The sequence below is a fragment of the Danio rerio genome, chromosome 10, assembly GCF_049306965.1.
Source record: "Danio rerio strain Tuebingen ecotype United States chromosome 10, GRCz12tu, whole genome shotgun sequence".
NCBI classification, from domain to species: Eukaryota; Metazoa; Chordata; class Actinopteri; order Cypriniformes; family Danionidae; genus Danio; species Danio rerio.
This window is the reverse complement of record NC_133185.1, coordinates 12,392,081-12,408,835: the sequence shown is the minus strand read 5'-3', so window position 1 is coordinate 12,408,835 and position 16,755 is coordinate 12,392,081. Positions and strand designations below refer to the sequence as shown.

Below are 16,755 nucleotides of genomic sequence, written 5' to 3'. Positions count from 1 at the left end.
GATGTTCATTAGACAGGTGGTATTCCTTCAGCCCAGACAAAATGAATGTGAGCCTTAAGTGGCCCACCTGTACAATGCCAAAGGGGGCCAAAGATTCAAATTCATTTATGGGCCATTTACGGCAAAGATATGGCACTTATGGCAAAATTTCAATGTGAGCCCAATGTGGCCCATGTGTAAAATGATAAATTTGGCCCAAATGACTAAGGACAAATGCGAAAATAGTGGCATACTCATTTAAAGGATAATCTGGGTCTAAACCTAAGTGGCTCACACGTTTAGGTGCAAATGTGGCCCAGTTATCTTAAAACACATGTGGACCACATATACTAAAGTCACCATCATGGAGAAAAGTGTTTGCTTTAGTTAGGCTCATAGCCCTGAACTTCTTCTTTTTTGGGCTGCTGTAACTCTTATGAACTTTGCTTGTAAAGTTTGTTTATTACAACAAACAAAATGAAGTGAGTCACATCCTGTGATGATATCATATAATTCATTGGTGGTTACCAATGATTAATCCATTATTAGAAGTGATAGGCCAGATCAGGGCCAGAATAAAAGAACAGAACTGGGTCAGTTCTGGTTCATTTGGTTGAACTCTGGCTAATACATGATATTGCTACAGCTTAATTGTGGCCCAGATCTGGCAAACAGGAGTGGACTGCCTGAGTGCCATCATTCCATGCGGTATGTGGGCCGGATTTGAGCCACATAAATTTTGCTAGCTGGGCTTAAACCAACTTCATATTGACATCAAATATTGCCATTTAACCATCAGGTATGGCAACCAAAATCCAACGCCTGATAACGTCATAGTGGTAATGTCCACAACACGTCAAGCTGCAAAATCATTAGACGTTCATATTTTCAATGGAAAGTAACCAAAATGCAACATTTGTCTGACATTGGACACTGTTGTTGGCCTGATGTTGGGTTCTGACATCAAACTCAATTTTAATTTCCAAACAAAATGAAACGTCCCACCACGATATTTTCCAAATCACAGCCATCTTTATTTAGAAGAGTCCGCCCTTCCACCCGTATTCCTCCTCCTTTCCAAGATGGGTGGCATGGTAGCCCAGTGCTTAGCACTGTTGCCTCAAAGCAAGAACATCACTAGTCTAGTCATTACCAAGCCAGCCAGCGTTTCTGTGCATTTACACGTTCTCCCCGTGTTTATGTGGGTTTTCTCTGGGTCCCCTGGTTTAATCCCACCACCCAAAAACTTGCAACCTGTTAATTGACTAATCCAAATCAGCACTATAGGGAAGCTATTAGTAAGTCGTTATCTCTTAAGAGCAACCACTATCTCTTCATTAGCTACTACATCAGGGGAGTTTTGAGATCTACCTGAAACTCCCCTCTCACCCTGCAATGGGAGGGAGCCTTGGGCTCGAGGATCTTATGTGCTCAGGGCTCTCTCCCGGAACAGCATACCAAACATGATTTAAAATCAATCATCAGCTAAGTGTGACCTCTTGAAACATATATAGGGGGATCGAGATCAGGTAGGTCTCGAGAGCTCCTCCTGGAAAAGGGAGGAAATGAAGATAAGGCAGAGGGGTCAAATCGGTCTATTTTTTGTAAGCTTGAATCAATCTGATTGAATTATTACTGATCAATGATCACAGATGAGTAGCCAGCCGTAATCAATCATATCATGTGCTCCTCTCGAAATTAGTTTATAAAACTTCCGTTATTCAGCAATTGGCTGATTTAGAAATGAAAAATTTGAAAAATTTACACTTATGACTGCTTTTGTATTCCAGGTTCACACACACACACACACACACACACACACACACACACACACACACACACACACACTCACACACACACATATATATATATATATATATATATATATATATATATATATATATATATATATATATATATATATATATATATATATAATAAATCTTTCATTAATACTTGCAATGACATAAGTAAACTGAACTATTCCTTTTAAATAACTTTAATGGTAACTACTTTTTCAAAGTGGTAGCTTGACTGTAGTTTAAATAATTTATATTATGAGTAGCTTGTATCTTGGCAGGCCTCAGCTTTAAAGTTGCTTCCCTGACACTGGAAGCTAGATTGCATTTGTGCATGTTGTGTCTTTAAGTTGACGAGCGACTGAAGGGAAAATTCCCAAGAGATCCGGCACTGTGCAATTACCTTAAACTGGTGTGTTCATGTGGGAGGACAGGCCTCGATATTGGATTCCACCCTGGTATCAGCAGCACCCTCGCATAAATCTATGAGAATTTAGAGTGGCTCTGCTGGTCCTGAAGCATTTCCTGCAGCCACGGAGTCTGCGTGCAAACACAAAACCTTCTTTCTAAACCACTTTCAGACCTATAGTTTTAGGAGTTCAGTAAATGTTGAGCCAGTAGATAGCTTTACCTGAACTCCTCAACTGTTAAAAGAAGTATATTCTATATACACTCATTGGCCATTTTATTAGGTACACGTTGCTAGTGTTGAGTAGGGCCCCCTTTTGTTTTTAGTATCGCCTCTTTTCTTTGTGGCCTAGATTTAGTAAGGTGCTGAAAACATTCATCAGAGGTTCTGGTACATGCAGTTGTTGCGGATTTGTTGACTGCATATTCATGATGTGAATCTCCTTTTCCAGCACATCCCGAAGGTGCTCTACTACTGAGATCAAATGTCTGCAGAGGTCATTTGAGTTTAGAGACTCACTGTCATCTTCAAGAAACCAGCTTGAAATTATCTGAGCGTTGTGAAATGACATGTTTTCATTTTCCAAGTAGTATCCCAAGATGAGTTCACTGTATTCATAAAAGTAAGGACATAATTAGCAGCAATTTAATGGTAGGCATTTCAATGATGCTTAATCTGTGCCAAAAAAGAAAATATCCCTTACACCATTACACAGCCTGAACTACTGATACAAGACGTGATGAATCCATGCTTTCTTGTGGTTTAAGTCTAAATCTGTATCTACCATTCAAATGTCACAACATTAATCCAGACTTATTAAATTAGACAACCCATTTCTAATCTTCTGTTGTCCAGTTTTGCTGAGCCTCGTTGCAGACTTCACTTATATTATTAAGGTAACTAGCTAGGTTTTCCATCATTAATGTGCATTTTGAAGTATTGGATGAGAAACAAGTGATGGAAAATTGTACAAAAGCACGCGCATCCCTCTTAACTGGGTGCTCAGCCAGAAAACGCAAAAGGTGCAAATTAAATATTTATCAAAGGCGGCAACACAAAAGCTCCAAAAATACAAATTTATTAAATTAAAAAAGCTGACAGTGTTCATCACAATCAGGTGCTCAATTTTGTACACTTCCGGATCACATAATATCCTCTTGCATATATGTCCACATATACATACATACATATGTATACATACACATACAATGATTCATATACACATATATATATACACATATCAATACATACATACATGCACACTCATTCATAAATATGATATTTCAAGTGAAAATCCAAAAAAATAAACCATAATATTACATCACAAATGATTTTATATATAAATTATTATATATTTATATATAAAGAAAATAATGTACCAGGATACACCAGACTATACAACAAAATCTAGCCAAAAAACTTTAAACCAAACCCCTAATTCATTCATTCATCATTCATTCATTTTCTTTTCAGCTTAGTCCCCTTATTAATTCAGGACCGCCACGGTCCACCACCAACTCCTCCAGCACATTTCCACACAGCGGATACCCTTACAGCCGCAACCATCTCTAGGAAACAAATTAAACATTAAGAAATTATTAAAGAATATTAAAGAAAAGGACGAATGTCAAACTCCTAATTTAAACCTTTTGGAGACAATGTGTCTAAAGTGAAAATCCAAAAGGCTTCACGTTGCAACAGCAATTTATTAAAATTCATCTTTTCTGCTGTTCTTCCTTATAGACATCCATTGCATGTAAACTTATTTGAGTCTACTACAAACTGAGGGACAAGATGACCATTGTAAATCATTACTTGTCTTAAATGCTGTAAATTAAGGCCCAATCCCAATCTATTTTTTCGTAACTGTACTGTGCATTTACATCGTGGCCATATTTATCTGTGGAAACTCCAGAAAACAACATTAACGTTATACCAGACACTGTAAAAAGGTCATTCCCATCCACTAGACTTTTCTGACAGGCTATTTGAGTCATCAAGTGACAGATGTGAAAATATGTTGTGGGAATACTATACAGGTGTTAATATCATGACTGTAAAGTTATGAATGTATTAAAAAAGGGTGTCCAAACTCATTCCTGGAGGGTCTGTGTCCTGCAGATTTTAGCTTCAACTTGCCTCAACACACCTGCAAGGATGTTTCTAAAAAGCCTAGAAAGAGCTTGATTGGCTAGCCTTGGTGTGTCTGATTGGGGTTGAAACTAAACTTTGAAGGACACTGGCCCTCCAGGACCAATTTTGGACACCCCTGTATTAAAAAAATATGCTTGTTTGTTATAAAAAGTCTCAATAATGGCAAAAAAATACTTATTTGCACATCTGCTGACTCCCATAGGCAGCCATGTTGCGTTGTTGATGTTGTATTCTGGGAAATCTCCTTTCAAGGGCTATACACCCCTACCCCTTCATTGAAAACGAAGGAAGGTCAAAGGAAGGACTAAGGGGACGAATTATAATTAGATCCTGCCCATAAGCAACAAACCACTTTTTGGCCCTGGAAACAACAAAGAAAACAAAAGTAAAATATCACAAACAAAGTCTAATAATAACTTGAGGTCCCCTTTTTTTCTGGGGCAAAAGAGCTATTTTGAACACACTGCTAGATTAATGTAAGATAGATTTCACTATTTAACATATTTAAATTTAAATGTCTTCAAATTAAAAAAAAAATGTGATGGTCATGGTTATGGTCATATAAAGCATTTTTGATTGAGAAAAGACACCTTTTGTTATTATCTATATACTAAAATGGTATTTTTTCATTTGTTGCCTCGGGGCAACATTCTGCTGTTAGTATGTTATGGAAGGAAATGGGCAAATATCCTCTTAAGACCCAAAGATTTTTTTTTTTTTGTCTGTGATTTCCTACATCCTTTGGGTTTAAAAAATTCTACAATTTAGGGTTTTTACATTCTGTTTTTATTTTTAATTTTACAGCATGTCCACTGTAGTGGACCACAGGACCATTTTAGCAAAACAACCACCACTCAGACAACAAAACTGTACAGGATATGGCTGTAAAATGATATTATTATAAGATTAATGTAACAAAAACATTTTTTCCTTTTTTATTCAAATTTATGAAACAGTTAAGTCTAAAAGAGAGCCGAACTCAAAAAAAAAAAAAAAGTAATGTTAATCCAAAACAAGTTTAACAAAAATGATATAAAACTGATTGTCATTCTTTAATTGTCTCTAATTCTCTAATTGTCTGATTGTCAAACTTTAAATCAGAGTCCCTCAACTATTTTATAAACAATCATCTCTGCTTCAGTACTGCCTCCTACATCATGCAGTCATTAATTAAATTAAAATGGTCCTAATGTCCACTATACTGGACATTTAAAAAAGGATGATATTTTGAAACACAAACAAGTTAACAGCTTTGAAAGCTAAATGTGTTATTCCTGACACTTTAATAAACAAATATATGTGTTTAATAATAAAAGTAAAAAACATTTAAAAAGCTACATTTTATATGCCTTTCTCTTTCCAGTAAAATGTGCTTTTTTGTATGTAAGCCATTTTGGGTGCAGTGTAAGAAGGGGTTCCTAGCATGCCAGCCAATCAAATGACATATTACTAGAAAGCCCAGGATGCTCTCTGAACAGTACAAATTATAGTAACATTTCAAAGAAAATTCATGAAAACGCAATGTCCACTACAGAGGACACAAGTCAATGGGCAGGCTAGTAATCACCATACTATTAATATTATCTGCTATACTGTATTTTACTCACAGGAAATGGACGTTTAAGCATTATGTGTGGTTTATTCATTAAGTAATTTTGAGAGCATCACATGCTCATGATTGTGGCTGGTCCAGCATCAGCTTCACACCCCTACTCCTCCCCCTTCTCCTAATAGGGTGGCACTGTGGCCCAGTGGTTAGCACTGTTGCCTCACAACAAGAACAGTCGGCGTTTCTGCGTGGAAATTGCATGTTATCTCCTCGTGTGGGTTTTCACCGGGTTCTCAGGTTTCCACCCACCGTCCAAAGACATACAATATAAATAAAATGACTAATCCAAACTGGCATCATAGGACAAACTATATCTCTTAGCTTTGCCTAACACGTTCACAAGCAGGGGACTTTTTGATATTTACCTGAGCTCAAACTCCCCTGTCACCCTGTAAAAGCAGGGGAGCCCCTGACTCGAGGTTCTTATGAGCTCTGGCAGTCTCTCGGGACATCATGCCAAACACGCTTTATTATCAAGTATCAGTTAAGTGTGAACTCTTGAAATGAAGGTAAAGAACGGAATTGAGCAGTTTGGCTCATTTCCTCCAACAGCAAGCTTGAAGAGTCAAATTAGCTATGTTTCCATTTAAAGATGCGTTGGACTAGGGGTAGCATATTTTATGATTGATTATAAGGAACCCCCAAGCATCCAGAAATATGGGTGAAATATTTTTTTCCTCCTAAAACAACAATTCATGCCATGCAGGTTAAGTCCTCAAACATCTGTTTTCCAATTTTCCAACTTTAATGTAAAGTTTAAAGATATCATTAAAACAGATTTGTGGAAATTACAAAAGAATAACTGTATTTACATGCCAGTGACAGTCCAATAATAGAGAATGTTACTTTGTAATGAAACTCTAACATTTGTGAATGTAAGGTCCTTTCACACAAATTACTATAACTTTTCATTATAAATGTTGTACATTTTCATGTCCCACCTTTATTTAAACAGAAGTTTGGGGTTTTGATGGTCCGTTTGTTGAAATTAAGTTGCATCTGCATGCCAAATAATTCTCATTAGATTATAAGTAGACTGTTAGGTTTGGGTTAAGGTTAGGCTTAGGATAAGTGAGTCACCATGTACTTGGAAAGTTACTTATAGTCAGTTAAAAGTTGAAGGTGCGATTATCAGCAGATATTAGGTAAACAGTCTACTAATACTCAAATGAGAAGTAATTGGCATGTAGTTGCAATGCAACTTTTAGTAAACAAAATGTGCCACAGGGACCATCAAAATAAAGTCTTGCCAAGTTTGGAATAATACGTTTTAAAATGTGATTAGTGGATTTTTATTTTAAAACGTGAGTAAACTATTGCCTTAAAATGATTCAGTAAATTAATTATGTTTATAATTGTACAAATTAAGGTAAGTCAGCTTAGCAGTTTTAAGTTTTTTTAAGTTTTTTTCAACAGCAAGCATGAAGAGTCACATTAGCTATGTTTCCATTCAAATGCATTGGACGAGGGGGAGCAAATTTTATGATTGATTTATTATACCCCTAAGACACCCAAACACCCAGTAATATTTTTTTCCTCCTATAACAGCAATTTATGCCATGCGGGTTAAGTCCTTAAACATCTATTGATACTCAAATGAGAATTAATTCTACTAATTAATTCTATAGTCTACTACTTAAATGAGAATTTATTGGTATGTAGTTGCAATGCAACTTTTGGTCATTAAAATGTGCAATAGGGACCTTCAAATTAAATCTTACCAAGTGTTGTACATTTTAAAAAGTGATTAGTTGACTTTACTTAAAAAAGTGAGTAAACCTGTTGCCCTAAAATGATTGAGTAAATGAATTATGTGTATAATTGTGCAAGTTAAGTTAAGTCAACTTAGCAGTTTCAAGTTTTTGTAAGTAAAATAGAAACAAATAGCATTTTCTGCGTACTAGAAATCAGAATTTAGTGGGAATGGATCACTAGTCAGTTGCAGCAATGCTAAAATGTTATATTATTATTGTTGCAGCCAAAAGCACTGGCTCGCCGTACTTCATAAATTGAGAACTCTGCGTTGCCTCAGTCATTTTATGGAAACCAAAAATGGAAAAACATTCCTTTGAATGCCTCAGCAATTTTTGCCGTGCATCACACAGCATAAGGCTTATATCAACTGCTCTTTTGTTTTGTGTGAGCAGCGTTTGCAATTTCTCTGTAAAGATTTAATTGGTCTCATTGTGGAGTTTTACAGACTCTGAAAACATGCCAGAATTTTTTTTCCTCTTTCTTTTTCTATGAACACATTTCTGTGGCACTTTTTAAATTTATGTTAAATTGGGGGTGTTCAAGGGCGCAGGTCTGTGTGCTTTGGTTCCTGTCCCAGTAATTACGGTGTTGTTCTTTATGTAGTCTGCGGTTTATAAGTGATTTATCTCATTGATTTGTATTGTGGTATGTTTTGCGTTTGCTTGCTTATGAATTACTTGAAATAACATGAGTTATAGCTATCTGTTTTCTGGTATGCATTTTTACAGCATGAACTATTTGTAGAGATTATAAGCATGTGATACGGTCATTAAAGTGTGTTAATTTACAACCTAGTGCTTGACATTGCAGATGGAATATTTCAAAGCCTGTCAATGAAAAGATTTTCTTGTTTTTTTTTCTCCTTTGTGCTTTTTGTGTAACCCTTCTTTTTCTCTTTTCTTATCAAGCATGGTGTCATAACCACAGAGGATGAGCAATATTTAATAGAGCCATTAAAAAACATATCCAGAAATTTCAGTGATGTCAACCACGAAGGACAACCACATGTTATTTATAAAAAGACATCTATTCCTTCTCCACAAGAGCCGAGCAAGGAGTTCAGCTGTGGTGTTTCAGGTTGGTAAACCTCCATTTGGCCACACTGTGACATAAAAAGCTATAGATAGGAGTTTAGGAAATGATGGTTAGTGGTTCAGGTTTGGCTAGAAATCTTTGCAAACAGACTTTGCATAAATGCTGAGTGAAGATCTGTTCTGAAGTACTACATTTTTGGTATGGATAGAACTGCACCATATAGAAATCTGATATGACATATGACATACAAGTTCATATTTGTATGTCATATATGCAACATTTACTTATATCTATTTTAACTTATATATTTTTATACTATATTTTGTACTACATACTATTTTATACTATACTGTGAAATTATACAATTTCACCAAATATTTTGGGAAGAATTGATCATTTTAGATTGATTGGGATGATTCTGTAGGAGAGTGTATCTGCATCCAAAGGCTAGTTTGATTTCCAGTGAAGCAAAATATGACGCTTAACTAATAATGAGGTAAAGGCCAAAATATCAAATTGTTTAGAACTGAACTGGGACCAAATATTTTGGAACCCCAAAAATGGCTATATAAGGGGATGGGTCTATGTGTACCTGCAACACCTTAGACAAAATTGTAAAATAATTAATCCAGTAATTCCGTATCATAGGGCACTAAAAGAACATATAACTTAAACTACACTTGGTGCATGACATCTGTCACATCTGTCATCAATATTAGGAAAAATTTCAGAGAGCCTTGTTTTTGAGAAATCGATTCTATGTCATGTATGTAATTTGCATTAATAATCCATTGATCCGATTTCTATACGGGGCGAATGAATTCGTTTTTTTTTTTTTTTTGTTTGTTTGTTTTCTCCAGACCTCACAGTGAACAGAACACAATTCTACAATACCAATCCTAAATTAAACCCAGACTTCCCAGTCCTAGGTGTCGACAGTTTAATGGGTGCCCACCGTCAGCGCCGTTCTGTCAGTTCTGAACGCTTTGTGGAAACTCTAGTCGTGGCTGACAAAATGATGGTTGGCTACCACGGGCGCAAAGACATTGAGCACTACATACTGTCTGTTATGAACATTGTAAGTTTGGTCCTGCTTTTCTCATGCAGTGTTCATTACAAATGTGTGTGTCGTCCTATATTAATGGTAAATCTGAAGATCTCAAACGGCATTTGGCTGACTTTGTGTCTTTTCTTCTTTTCTGGAGGTCAGGTTGCCAAACTTTACCGTGATGCCAGTCTTGGAAACGTTGTGAACATAATTGTAACTCGACTGATTGTTCTGACAGAAGATCAGGTGAGTGCTTTTATTTACTATGTAGGTGGTTCAGAAATCTTAGTTTGTGTACATGCTAGGCCTGTTTAGCTTAATTAAAACAAATTCTAGTGTGATTGCTCTGTTAGGTCAGTGTATTTAATAAATCAATTAAAATAAAACAACGTTGTACTGATGAAAGAAATTATCATTTTAGAGTTTTGAATAACCTTATTAATATATATTAGGGGTGTGACAAGACACTCCACAAGACGAGGCAAGTCACTTTACGAGAACGAGACGCGATGAGACGAGATTTTTATACTATTTTTTTAATTCTCAGTGATGAAATATATGAATGGAAAAAAGTCAGCAAAACTATTCAGGTGCTTTTTAAATAAGTTTGTAGTGAATGTTATGTTACTTCTATTTTAATGAATAATGCCATAAAGGACATACAAACACTGCAAGTATTTTTTATAAACTCTACTGACCGGACAAACTCTGGATGTGAGGACTGAAAGGACATAAATGATGATGATGATGATGACAGGTGTGTGTGTCTATAGGAGTTCACTGTGTAGAGATTTGTGTGCTTGTGGTGCTTTACTGACTTGGTAGGTGCTGGTAATTGTATCAAACAGCTGTGTATGCATGGCTTATACTGTTGCAAAATGCGTCTAAAAGTTGTACTTGACAGTAATAGTTTGATTAGGGAGTTTACATGTCTGTACTGCACTTCAATAATACAACTAAAATAGGAATATTTCATGCCTCAACTCGACATTTGTGACTTTAAGCATATCTAAAGTGCTATTCCATCGCATGGTTAATTTGTGTACTGCAGTTGTAGCAGCATCTGCTCTTATACTTGTTTATGGTTATTTCTCACCCGCCCAAGCAAAGTCTTGTGAAATCGTGCTATCCGAGATTCGTATATATATATATATATATATATATATATATATATATATATATATATATATATATATATATATATATATATATATATATATATACAGTTGAAGTCAAAATTAGCCACCCTGTTAATTTTTTCCCCTATTTTATGTTAAACGGAGAGAAGATTTTTTTTTCAACACATTTCTAAACATAATAGTTTTAATAACTAATTTCTAATAACTGGTTTCATTTAATCTTTGCCATGATGACAGTAAATAATATTTTACTAGATATTTTTCAAGACACTTCTATGCAGCTTAAAGTGACATTTAAAAGCTTAACTAGGTTAATTAGGTTCACTGGGCAGGTTCAATATTTAGGGTAATTAGGCAAGTTATTGTACAACGATGGTTTGTTCTGTAGACTATCGGAAAAAAAAACAGCTTAAAGGGGCTAAGAATTCTGACCTTATAATGGCTTTTATTTTAGCTGAAATAAAACAAATAAGACTTTCTCCAGAAGAAAAAATATTATCAGACATACTGTAAAAATTTCCTTGTTCTAATGAACATCATTTGGGAAATATTTAAAAAAGAAAAAAAATTAAAAGGGGGGCTAACAATTCTGGCTTCAAATATATATTTATTACACTACACTTAGATAGTTTAATCACAGTTACACTAACCATAGATTGTTTAATCATGTTCATATAGTGTGACTTACAAATGAGGACAAGGAAGCAATTTACACAACTATAAGAGCAATAATGAATAAGTGCTGTAGGCAAGTTTCAGGTGTGTCAAGTCTAAAAAGAAAAGCATTAGTAATGTTTTTTTTTTTTTTTTTTTTTTTTTAGTACAGTTAGTGGTATAGCCAGAAAGGCAATTGCAGACTAGGAAGTGAAGTATAGACTAAATAGTTGAGTTTTTAGTCGTTTCTTGGAGACAGCAAGTGACTCTGCCTTTCTGATGCAGTTAGGGAGTTCATTCCACCAACTGGGTAGATTGAATGCGAGAGTTCAGGAAAGTGATTTCTTCCCTCTTTGGGATGGAACCATGAGGTGACGTTCATTCACTGGACGCAAGTTTCTGGAGGGCACATACATCTGCAGAAGTGAGAGCAGATAAGAAGGGGCAAAGCCAGAGGTCGCTTTGTAGGCAAACATCAGAGCTTTGAATTTGATGCGAGCAGCAACTGGCAGCCAGTGCATATGGGTGAGTAGCGGAGTGACGTGTACTCTTTTAGGTTCATTAAAGACTACTCATGCTGCTGCGTTCTGGAGTAGCTGAAGAGGTTTGATAGAGTTAGCTGGAAGCCCCGCTAGTAGAGAGTTGCAGTAATCCAATCTAGAGAGAACAAGAGCTTGAACAAGGAGTTGAGCTGCATGTTCAGATAGGTAGGGTCGGACCTTTCTGATGTTATAGAGTGCGAATGTGCAAGATCGAGCAGTTCTAGAAATGTGGTCAGAGAAGTTTAGTTGGTCATCAATCGTTACTCCAAGGCTTTTCACCATTTTTGATGCAGTAATGGTTGCCTCATCCATCTGGAGTGAAAAGTTATGGTGTAAAGTCGGGTTGGCAGAAACATTAAGTATTTCCGTTTTCGCAAGGTTAAGCTGAAGATGATGATCTTTCATCCAGTGTGAAATGTCCGACAGGTAGGCTAAGATGCAACGTGAAACCGAGGGATCGTCAGGGTGAAAAGTGCGGTATAGCTGGGTATCATCAGCTTAGCAGTGGTAGGAAAATCCATGTTTCTGGATGACTGGTCCTAGAAATGTTGTGTAGATGGAGAAGAGAAGTGGCCCAAGAACAGAGCCTTGCTGTACCCCAGTGTTTAAATGCTGTAGGTTGGACACCTCTCCCCTCCAAGACACCCTGAATGACCTGTCAGAGAGGTAAGATCTGAACCATTGAATAACAGTGCCTGCAGCGCCCAGTGACTCAAGCGTAGATATCAGAATCTGGTGGTTTACAGTGTCAAAAGCAGCTGATAAATCCAGCAAGATGAGGACCGATGATTTAGAGTCTGCTTTAGCCAGTCTGAGATCCTCCACGACCGAGAGCAGGGCAGTCTCAGTTGAGTGGACTTTCTTAAAGCCAGATTGCTTGTTGTCCATGAGGTTGTTTTGAGTAAGAAAGTCCAGGACTTGATTGAACACTACTTTCTCCAGAATCTTGGCCATGAATGGAAGCAGGGATACTGATCTGTAGTTTTCAAGTAGCATTTGGTCCAGGTTGGGTTTCTTTAGCAGTGGGGTTACCCTAGCCTGCTTAAATGAGGTGGGGAATAAACCAGAGTCAAGAGATGTGGTAATTATGTGGGTCAGTGTTGGTATGACTGCAGGAGAGATGGCTTGCAAGAGATGAGAGGGAATGGGATCAAGTGGACAGGTGGTTGCATGGCTAGATAGAGTTTGGACACCTCAGACTCAGAGAGCTGAGAAAAAAAGGGTAAGTGTGTGTGGTGTTGGTGGTGTATCTTGCGTGTTTGTTGTAGGTGCAGCAAATTGAGCTCTGATTTTTTCAGTTTTGGTGCAAAAGACTGTGGCAAAGTCATCAGTAAGTGTGGAGGATGCGGGTGGAGGAGGGGGATAGAGGAGGGAGAAAAATGTTTTAAAAAGTAGGCGAGGATTGGTTTCATTGTTTATTTTCTGGCGGAAGTATGTCTGCTTTGCAGAAGTAACCTCAGCCGAGAAAGAAGACAGAAGAGTTTGGTATGTTATGAGCTGTTCAGGATTTTTAGTTTTTCACCAAATTGTCTATGCAGCCCGAAGTTTTGAGCGATGCTCACGAAGAACATCCGAGAGCCAGGGTGCAGGAGGACTGGCACGGGCTGGCCAGGATATAAGAGGACATAGTTTGTCTAGACATGATGCTAGTGTGGAGCAGAGTGTATCAGTGGCACTGTTCGTATCAAGTGCAGAACGTTTGCAAGATGGAGGAAGAGGAACTACCTGAATTCTGTAACTACTTGAATAGCCATATCTGTCCTTTTGACCATAATTTTTTTTTTTCACATCATATTTACATTCAAAGCTTTTTTTGAGGTTGCAGAATAAAGCTTTGTATGTCTGTCGTCATATTTTATAAAGCCATTACCATATAAAATATAATATTTTTTGTAATATAGCTTATAATTGTGTACGAGTTGCTAGACTGCTTCTGAAGGTGCATACCTTATTCTTTACCGCAATCATAAATGAACGAAAAACAAATGTTGGTTTTGGAAGATTTAAAAGACATGTCTAAAGTAAAGTTATTTTTTTTTTTTGCTATCAGTAAGTTTTTGTTAGCTAGGCAGTAGAGAAAAGCATATTCAAAGGCAGGTAGTATAGTGCACTATTATGGCCAATCAAGACAGAAATACTCACAACTCAGAATAGTGTTTTGTCATTTTAATAAAATGACAGTTTTAGAATCAAATATACACACATTTAAGACATGTCAGTGGATGGTTTTATATGGGTTTTATTGGGCTTATTCTTTGTGTACGAGCAGCCATTTGAATCTTTTTGGCTCAAGACCTTTGATCTCATTCACTTCTATAGATTTTTAGACGTTAAAAACAGCTTGTTCTGCTGATTGATGTTGCAAACTGATATTTTCTTATTATATTATTCTGCTTTGGTGACGCGGTGGTGCAGTGGGTAGCATGTTTGCCTCACAGTAAGAAGGTCGCTGGTTCGAGTCAGTAGGCGTTTCTGTGTAAAGTTTGCTTGTTCTCCCTGTGTTTGCATTGGTTTCCTCCGAGTGCTCTGGTTTCCCCCACAAGTCCAAAGATGTGGTACAGGTGAATTGGTTATGCTAAAATTGACTATAGTGTATGAGTGTGTGTGTGTGTGTGTGTGTGTGTGTGTGTGTGTGAATGAGCATGTATGGGAGTTTCCCAGTGATGGGTTGCAGATAGATGGGCATCCACTGCCTAAAACATATGCTGGATAAGTTGGTGGTTTGTTCTGCTGTGGCGACCCCTGATAAATAAAAGCATTAAGCCGAAATTTTTTTTTATTAATTTATTATTCTGCTTTGTCTCTATTGTTTGTAGAGCAATAAGTTTGACCGTTGTCTGCCATTTATTATTCCTAATTATTTCTCACATAGGCAGCTTAATTAGTAGTTCTAAAACAATCGCAAAACAAGCGCACTTCTGCAATTTAGAATAAGGTCAATATTATTTAAATACAAAATGTAAAAACAATCAAGGTGACTGCCTCAGCTTAAATGTTTGACCTATTTACTGTATTGTTCTACAAAAAAAAAAAAAAAAAAAAGATTTTAAAACAGTCTATGGTGTCCAGCTGCTCTCTGGCTTAACTAAAGTTCATTGTATTTCAGTGGTACTTCCTAAGACAAGACTAGGGTGACGTTTTCTCCCTAATTTCACGCAAACACATGCTATTCATTGTGCTAGTCTTTTGTCTGCATTAGCATGAAATGAGTGTGAGCTGAGAGTATTTTTAGAAGCTAAAAACACATCTCACAGTAGTCTGCTGTTTTATTAGCCTGAGTAAGACAGATGGAATCATGAATCGTCTGACCACTTTTAAAGATTAAACCTTATTCATACAAATATGCCTAGACGTTGTCCCTCGAGGAAACTTTGTCAGATTTTATGTTAATGTCTTTAATGAGAGAGCCTGGGCATTTGTCTTTGTTTTCTTCTTTTAGTTTTTTTTAGTTCTTGGAAGAGTCAAATAACTCTTCTCAGACTGGGAAGTCAACCAAAAGATCAAACTACCTCTCAGATGATGTCATTAGAGCTACAATTCACACTGTACCAGCCAAATTATATATATTACATGTTTATAAAATAATAACTTAACAAACTGGTGTCCTTTATTGTATTGTGACTTCATTTCAAATGATCATGCAGCAGATTGAGTTATCTGGAACAATGTTTGATATGTTATGTTGGTTTTCTGTGTTACAGCCCAACTTGGAGATAAACCATCATGCAGACAAATCTCTAGACAGCTTCTGTAAATGGCAGAAATCCATTCTTTCTCATCAGGGAGATGGAAACAGTATCCCGGAGAACGGGATCGCCCATCACGACAATGCTGTTCTCATTACAAGGTTAGTTCCTATTATTTCCATTAAAAGTAGTTAAAGGTTGAGTTTGGGGATAAGTTTGTTGGAAATGAAAACCAAAATGTCGATATAGGAACAAATCCTGCTTGGTCACCAACATATGATTTGTTTAAATTCAAGCTTGATGAACTCAAACACTCATTTAGCCAATATTTGATTGATAAGATTAGTGTTTGCCTTCTATAACCCAAAAAGTGTTAGTTGTATTCACGCTTCAGTTGTTAAGATGCAAAGATTTCCTGTTGAACAATACAAAATAAAGTGAAAGCTGACATTTGATGATGTAAATCCACTATTTTTCATGATTCATAGGTTTATATAGGTCAAAAGGATAGTTCACCCAAAAATGAAAATTTACACACAATTTAATCAAACTCAAATGGTTCAAAACTTGCATTCTTTTTTTTCTGTTGGAAGAAAAGTAGCCATTTTTTTACATTCTTCAGAGTATCTTGTTTTTGTTGTCAACAATACAATAAACAACAACAACACTTGAGTTTAATTAAATAGAGAGTAAGTTTTTATCAATTGAATGAACTATCCCTTTGCTATGCAAACGGTATACACAGCTAGCAAAATTCATGGGGCTCAAATCTGGCCTACACCAAACACTTACATACGGCCCACATACCGCATGGAATGATGGTACTTGGTGGTGCGCTCCTGTTTGCCAGATTTGGGCCACAATTAAGTCATAGCAATCCCACATATCAACCAGAATTTAACCAAATGAACCAGAACTAACCCTATTCTTGGCCACAATTTGCTTT

General features: G+C 36.5%; 1 protein-coding gene across 6 annotated transcripts in view; it reads left to right on the top strand.

The window, feature by feature from the left end:
* adamts6 (ADAM metallopeptidase with thrombospondin type 1 motif, 6) overlaps positions 1 to 16,755 on the top strand; it is a 175,890-nt gene that overhangs the window by 14,406 nt on the left and 144,729 nt on the right. For all 6 annotated transcript variants that reach the window (XR_012386164.1, XR_012386165.1, XM_017358010.3 and 3 more), the window contains exons 5-8: positions 8,614 to 8,782; positions 9,601 to 9,818; positions 9,951 to 10,034; positions 15,825 to 15,970. Coding sequence is in view for 4 of the 6 variants with exons in the window: in XM_017358010.3 (XP_017213499.1) it covers positions 8,614 to 8,782; positions 9,601 to 9,818; positions 9,951 to 10,034; positions 15,825 to 15,970 (617 nt within the window). In the remaining 2 variants the exon portion in view is untranslated. The remainder of the gene's footprint in view (positions 1 to 8,613; positions 8,783 to 9,600; positions 9,819 to 9,950; positions 10,035 to 15,824; positions 15,971 to 16,755) is intronic.